The following is an 8,147-nucleotide window of genomic DNA, read 5'->3' as shown; positions in this document are numbered from 1 at the left end:
GGACATCATATCATTACGATATTCACATAATTGCAAAACCTCAACACCTCCGTGCCTAAAATTACATCAGTTCTAATTTTTTAACGTGGTTTACTAAAATCTTGGTTTTTCTCGAAGTTTTCACTTTATTTTATATCCGTATTCTTTTAATTTATATCCGTATAAGAACACTCTAATTCATGCGCTTAATCTCCCGTGCTTGATAAATTCATTGAAATTTGTTTTTCATGCGTAACAAGGTCGGTGTTCATTTTACCACCCTGTTCATTTTTTCACCTCTTCCCCTATGACACATGGTAACCAAACATACAACTTCATGCTAAGTCACACAAGTGACTTAGCAATCTAAAAGTAACCTAGTTTGTTATGTGTTTCTTTGCAACCACAAATTCAACTTCAATGTAAATTATTCATTTTGACAGCTCTAGGCTAAGTTACATGCGAAACAAAATGCAACGCCCATGTAATGTAAACAAAACGTAAGTTAAAATGTAATAGCCTAGTAACCAAAAGTGAAAATCGTCTACAAGACATGCTACAAATTATCTTAAATGCAACGGCAATGTAATTTGTTTTATTTTTCTAAAATATTGTATATGCTACCAGTTCTACTTGGGATATTACCATTCCCAGCACTGGTAAAAACTAATGGTCCTTTATAAGAGAGATTCGCGGAAGCTGACATTTCTGTCAAAATGTGAGCCAATCAAGCAGCGAGAGCTGTCAAAGTGTGAGCCAAACGAACATGCATTATATTTGTTTCGTACTTTTCTTGAGGAGTAATGTAATCCGCCTAAAATTATTACGGTAATACAGGTATGTTCCGTATTTATCAATACGATCGGCGATTTTCAGTTGACAGAAACCGAACCGTGACAAAAAAGGGAACAATTTTCTTAGACAAAATATTTTACAAATCTGTATATAAAATGGCACTTTCAACAGGAGAGTACACTTTCGTCAAATACATGCATAATATTGACGTTTGAAGGCTGTGAGGAATCTTTCAATTGTTCATTCGTGTAAATTCGTAATAGAATTTGATTAAGTCCCAAATCAATAAGTATGATTTTGTGATTAATCCTTAATAGTTATAATCTTACTTTTGATCAGAATGTCAATAGATGTGCTATGCAATATTAAAACTATAATCACATAAATGCACTATGCACTATGAGATTAGTCATATTTGTATAAATGACGAACGCGGAAGTGTGTAAGGTGATCTTTATTTGTTGTAAAGAAAAATTCAACAATTTCCTTTTTTCTCTGATCCTTTCTCTTCTTCTTCAAAGCTTTACATCCCAACTGGGAAGGCTTTCTACACAGTTAAGTGTTATTTTAAACACTTAACCGAGCAACTGAGAGCTTTCTTTTCCACATGTACATTTGTTTGCATTTGTCGAGAAAACTTTGTACTCAACAACAAGCATCCTTGCCAAACCATTGGACCTTTTTGGTTGGAAAATGTTTTATTAATAGTTTCAATAAAATTAGATGCATGAATTAGCCGATGCCAGTTTGCACAAGACTCTTTATAAATCTCTTGATTTCCAAGTGAAGAGATGAGCGTCTATTTGAAGATCAGGATTCCAACAAATTAGGAATAAGAACGTGCGTGGTGTGGTAACGTCAAGATCAACAGATTCTTAAATGTTCAATCATTTCAGCCCCCTTTCTCGATGTAAACTTATTGAATTGTTATTCAGAAATTTTCAATAGATTGCAATGTTCTGCTGATTCTTGTCCTCTCCTCCTTGCTCAATCATTTATGGAACTTGAGCAAAAGCAAAGTGCTTGGAAAAGAGTACTGTAATCTGTCAAACTTGGGTAACGAATTTAGTACATACAAAATCGTCCCATACAAAATGTCAATTCCGTTCACTCTCGTTTTTCCAACTATCTCGGTGAACATCCTGGAGCTTTTATACACACAAACACTTCGGACCCCTTGACGAACAAAATGGAGAAAGAATCATCCAAATCCGTTGCCCCGTTCTTGAACTATTTCGTGACATACAAACACTATTCCATTTTTATTTATATAGATATGTACTTAATTCAACTGAGGGGTCGTCCATAAACAACGTGGTCATTTATGGAGGGAGGGGAGAGACAACCACAGTCAATACAAAATTAAAAATTGTGTATAGAAAAAATGACCACGTGGTTTATGGACGATCCCTATTTGCAATCTCCAGCAGTCGCTAGGACGTGGCCGGGACAACTCTCGACTGTTGAAGGATGTGTCAAAGTTGTCTAGTAGTTCTAGTCAAGCTTGAACACTCTGTTTGAATAGAAGGAGGCCGATTAGGAGGCAACCCTCATTGAATGGTATAGGACTTGACACCTACGAAACATGTGTTCAACACTAACATAATGTCGAAAATTCAACTCTGAGATATTACAAAAAATTTGGTTTGATTCAAAATAAGTCTCTAGACTATATTCTAAGCATTCAAAAAAATAAAAATTTTCAATATTTTTGTGTTGATAAAAACGGAATAATTTGTCGAAGAAATCGGAACGTGACAAAAACGGAGCATGACAAAATCGGAACTTGACAAAAACGGAACATACCTATAGTTGTTTTGCATAGAGCAAAAATATGAAATATTTCCCTTTTTTTAAGTTTTTGTCAATGCAATATTTAGTTGTTGATGTTTTCTACTGTTCATTAGTTTGTAGCTCAAAGATTTATAACGAAACAAAATACACTTTTTAGCAATGAGGAAGTCATGTCCGTGTTACAATATTATTCTCGACGCCGAGCAAGCTCAGCAATGTTGGTCTGTTGCCAAATAATTCCATTTTACTTCCGCGTATCTCTCATATAAAGGATCACTAGTAAAAACCTATATTCAGAATTCTGAAAACAACTCCTATAGAATCCTTATTATGTTTCTTACATAACCTCTAGGTATTTGTGGTATTTCTACATTTTTTAAGAAATTCTTCGTTTTATCTAGTCAAAAATTCACTTTTGTTTGAAACAATTCTTATAGTTTTTTTCAAGATTAATAATTTTACAAAAATTTATGCAGATTTCTGTTACATATCACGTGAATCTTCAATGTCTAATGCCTGAGTGTGCCATTCAAATCCAATCCATTATACTATTTCATAATGAAACGTTTTGAGGAAATCTAGATGAGAGCAAGCTAAAAATTTCCTATAGAAAAAAAAATCCTTCATTTTTGGCAATTTTTTGAGCAACAACAAATTTGAACCTTAACAGCGACTTAACTTTTTAAAGAATTGCTCTGAACTAACGACAAAAGTTTTTAATGGTTTCTTCTCTTGTCTAGCCATTTGTACAATCATTTTCTTATAATTCCAGCCAAGAATATTCTTAATTACCTCATAATATAATATAATGTATAATTCAAATATATTATAATCAGCCACTTCTTTTAAAAAAAATTAGACACATTCAAGAATAACCAATTATCTAACGTTTCTTAATGTTAGTTAATGTATGTATGTAGGTAGCCACCATCACAGCTTGAGTCTTGCTCTGCATGCGGTTCCACTTAACAGTAAAGTAATGTTTCTTAGTGTTAGATAATATGCAAAATATGGTAATGATACTTTTTGATGATTTTGATGACTAATTCTTATAGATGGTCGATAGAATTTTGAACAGAAATTCTTTATGATAGTTTTTTCGTTAAGTGTGTACGATAAAAAAAACACGCCAAGGGCACCATGATCCAATGCTACGGCTCTGTTCGCAGATTTCTCGGCGATTTTGTTAATAAATTCTCCTTATGTTCCCTAAATGTAATTTTCACTTGTTGTATTTTCATGTGGAGTTTTTAGGAGGCAGTCGAAATATATATATCCAAATCTGATCAAATTTCTGATAAAAACTACATGGAAAATCTGATGAGTTCTAATATTTGTCAATTTAATTGCTTATTTATTATTATCCGCTCTCTCACTTAGCCGAAGGTATTTGAATAAGGCTTATTTGGGATACTTGAGGATCTTTGAAATCTTGTAAGAAACGTAACGATTTTCAAAAAAATCTTCAACGAACTCTTCTTCAGACATGGTAATTCGAAGAGCCAAGCCAATCATACCTGTTTAATCTGTTGAATCTAATAGCTTTCTAGATTTCTAGCGGATGGAACCATTGCAATCAATTCTGTAATGGTCTCATCTCTGTATTGAGATTTGAGATAATCAGACGCAATGCACTGTACTGCATTGGTTGTGATAAAAACAAATCTTTCGTTTCCAAAAATTTTGATTTCGAAAACAAACATTTATAAAGTATTGCGGAATATTTCGAAGAGGTTCGCAGCTTCAAAAAGGTTGGGAACCACTGATGCAGCCTATAGAATCCAAGAGCAAGCGGGTGTTCCCATTCGGATGTCTCCGCCGGTGCAGTACCTCGACATCAGTTCTACGGAAGATTTGCAGCTAGGACGACGTCCACGGTAACTGACTGAGTCCCGACTCAGACGCTGCCGACAGTGTAAGCAAACGCGGCGCGTGTTCAACTTTTGCGGTGAACTCGGTTACGAGGTGAATCATAATATTGTTTTTCGGAGATTGCATCCCTGTCTAACGGGAGGGATACAGACAAAGGGACGATCGATCGATCGACCGATCGATTGGTTGGTTCATCGACTTCGCAGAGCAGCGTGAGAGGGTGCGCGATCCTCGTATAAAGCAAACGGGATGGAAGATCAACGCCCTAGTAGTGAACTTCAGGATGCCGTGGCAAGTAAATATCGGAATATACCGGAAGTGGTGTTGGCGTGGTGGATACGCAGCATACGATAACAACGGTTCGGTTGCATTGTTTTTGTTTACTGAGTTATTCTGTTTGTAGAAAACATCTGTTCATATTAATGGCAAGCAACTTATCTCAATGCTAATCTCGGCTGTATATTCTTAAGATATTGAGAGGCGAACTCGTCAAGGGTGAAAATCCACTATGGACCTATGCACGAGTTCACTATTTTGACGTTTTAGCGGTGCCGGGTTATTTATGTGACCATGGAAACTAGTGAATTCGGCACCGCTCAAACGTCAAATGAGTAAACTCGTGCATCGCTTAATGGACGAATGCACAACGCTAATTGGTTCTTTTCAAAATAATAGATAAAACGTACCAATTTTCTTAAAAAAAAACTCAGTTATAGGAAATTTTGAGGGGCCATCCTTAGCCGAGTGGTTAGAGTCCGCGGCTACGAAACAAAGCCATGCTGAACGTGCTGGGTTCGATTCCCTGTCGGTCCACGATCTTTTCGAAATTAAAATTTCCTTGACTTTCATGAGCATAGAGTACCTGCCACACAATATACGAATGCGAAAATGACAACTTTGGCAAAGAAAGCTGAGAAGCAGGCTCTATCCCAGTGTGGACGTAATGCCAAAAAGAAGAAGAAGAAGAAGAAGATCAGTGTATAGGGTAACCAATATATTTTGGACCTCTATATATTTTGGACCCCCTGGGCCATTTTCCTGCAAATTTTCCAGTTTAAATCGAAAGACCAATATAATCCGCATGCCATTTGGAAAGAAAGGACCATTCCGCACTTGCATCAAGCGTTTGTGCATGGAAAATTTGTTTATTTTATCTGAAATTAATTCAATTTAATCGGTTCATCCATGTAACCGTTACAACACGTTACACACAAAAATTGAAGACGTCAGAAATTTTTCAAATGTAAACAAAAACTTTTTTCTAATTTCTGAACTAAAAGCGTAGAATTTCCTCGCTTTTCCATTGTCAATCGATTGATTAGACTATGGGCAAGCATATTATACAACCAGTGCCGTGGACTTTGTCGCAAAACGATAAAAAATTGCCAGGGGTCCAAAATATATACTTTGAGGGTCCAAAATGTATTGGTGTGTCCAAAATAATGAAAAACAGTGCATCATAATTCAATTATTTTCGACGCCTTTTGGATCCTACATGCCCGTATGGGCATTTTTATCTCGTAGCGGAAGTTTTTCTCTACATTTTGATATGTTATTTGACTTGGTTACGCTGTGCAATTAATTAATTGGGACAAAAATGTAAAATAACTTCCTTAGGGGGTCGAAAATACGACCGTTACCCTACGTACTGGTGATCTTCTATTTTTAAGCGCGGGCCACTTCAGAATGCTGATCAATGTGAGGAAGGGGGAGCATTTGATGTTCCATTTAAAACTGGCCCACAGTAGACCGGGCATACCCCTGCATCTACGCCAGTTCCTACGGGAAGGTATAGGGGTAAGGTAATTTTATGGCAGAGTGGCTTGATTTTTGGTTAGTATGTGTTATAATGATGGAAGAATGGAAGCGTAGGGAAACGGTTTCTTGTCTGTCTCTGAATTTAGCTGTTGCCATAAACGAGCAGTTTAAGTGTGATAGATTAAGAGTGGAAGGTAGAAGCAAGTGAAAGATAGAACTACAAAGTTCCAGGAAAAAGACGGGCCTGGGATTGACCTCATGGCCTTCTGCTTATGAAGCAAAAGCGGTAGCCATTAGACCACCAACTCCGTCGTTTGACTGTAGCAAGCCTTAGTTGTATAACATAAACTTTTCACCATCTCGTCCTCAGAAACTCCTAATTCCGAGAGTCAAACCATCGAAATTCATCACATTCAACTGCGGCATTATGCCAGTAATGAGAACAGCGGCTGCAGCAATGGCAAACCCCACTCATACAGCTACAATGAAGCGTTGGAGTTGATCGGCGATGGGAAGTTCCAAACCTTTCTGCTGTTCGTCTGCGGGTTCTGTTTGATGAGTGTCATCAACGAAACCCTAAATATGGGCTTCATCATCTCGGCAGCTGAATGTGACCTGCAGTTGACCTTCTCCGATAAAGGGATGCTCAACGGAGCGGCGTTCTGCGGAGTGGTGATCAGTTCCCACTTCTGGGGATTTCTCTCCGATACCTGGGGTCGAAGGAAGGTTATTCTGCTGGCAACCAGTGTTAGTTTAGCGCTCTCGATTCTATCCAGCTTTTCGGTGCACGTGTGGATGTTGATCATCACGCGGTTTCTGGTGGGAGTATTGTAAGTATTTACAATTGTCAGTGGGTCTGTAAATCGACATCTTCTAATATGTGTTCAATTTCAGCATTTCTGGCAACGCGGCCACCACCTACGCCTACTTGGCTGAGTTTCACACCGACAAAACTCGGGCCAAGGTCATTTCCTGGGCAGCCATGTTTATGGCCTTCGGAATGATCTATCTACCCTTCATAGCCTACTTCATCATTCCACTAGATGCTCATTTCGAGTTCTACAGCGACTCTCTTGGGATGCGTTATGGATTGTGGAGGTTCTATCTGTTGTTGACTTCACTGACGAGTGTCCTCATCATCTGCGGGATACTCTGTCTACCGGAAAGCGGCAAATTTCTGCTGACTTCCGGCGAACAGGAAAAGGTGCTAGAGGTACTAAGTCAAATGTACCGGTGGAACAAAGGTGTCCCAGATTATGTGAGCCCTATAATGAATTGCTTTAAAAACTGATAAAATAACATTTGATTTTCTCAGATGTTTCCAATCAAATCGATCTCGCTGGACGCGATCGACAGTGCCTTCGTGGAACAGCGGAAGCGTGAGATCAACCAAGGGCTACGCTACGTGTGGGAGCAGACGGTGCCACTTTTCCGACCGCCCCTAGTTGGCAACACTGTTCGGGCGTCCTTCCTCATGTTCGGCCTATTCATGGCCTCTTCGGGTTTGTTCATGTGGATGCCAGATATTCTCAACACGTACGTCAACTTCAAGGATGCCAAACTTACAATCTGCGATGTGGTCGAGATCATTCACAACAACAAGACTCACATAAGGTTTGTAAAAAATTTGAGGAGAAGTTTCAGATATACATTTTAAATATTATTTTCCCATTGATTTCAGTTCTCCACCAACTGTTGCCAGTTGTGTTGTTAGCATTGACGCGTCCATCTTTATGATCACAACAATAATGGGAATCTTGTTCCTTGCTTGCTATATTTTGAACGGAGCCGTCATTAACCTGGTCGGGAAGAAATTGCTACTGAGTAAGTATCACGTTTTTCGTCTCTCATTTTAAGCTGCAAAATCCTTGGGGTATTCCAACTAGCGCTACGGATAATTAATCAAGATAAGAACACCTTCCGTCTGTTTACATGTAATCCCCGCACGA

At 38.2% G+C, this 8,147-nt stretch overlaps 1 protein-coding gene across 2 annotated transcripts in view; it reads left to right on the top strand.

Annotated features, from left to right (window-relative positions):
• The first annotated feature begins 4,353 nt into the window (after positions 1–4,353).
• Positions 4,354–8,147, top strand: part of LOC5578880 (synaptic vesicle glycoprotein 2C) — a 45,463-nt gene continuing 41,669 nt past the window's right edge. The window contains exons 1-5 of one of the 2 annotated variants that reach the window (XM_021841819.1): positions 4,354–4,799; positions 6,569–7,028; positions 7,093–7,456; positions 7,514–7,812; positions 7,880–8,022. In XM_021841819.1, coding sequence (XP_021697511.1) covers positions 4,724–4,799; positions 6,569–7,028; positions 7,093–7,456; positions 7,514–7,812; positions 7,880–8,022 — 1,342 coding nt within the window. In that variant the 5' untranslated portion in view covers positions 4,354–4,723. The remainder of the gene's footprint in view (positions 4,800–6,568; positions 7,029–7,092; positions 7,457–7,513; positions 7,813–7,879; positions 8,023–8,147) is intronic. The other variant, XM_001664039.2, reaches the window with a different exon arrangement.

This window comes from Aedes aegypti, chromosome 1 (genome assembly GCF_002204515.2).
Source record: "Aedes aegypti strain LVP_AGWG chromosome 1, AaegL5.0 Primary Assembly, whole genome shotgun sequence".
Classification (NCBI taxonomy): Eukaryota; Metazoa; Arthropoda; class Insecta; order Diptera; family Culicidae; genus Aedes; species Aedes aegypti.
Note: the sequence above shows the minus strand (reverse complement) of the source record. Positions and strands in the feature narration are given on the sequence as shown.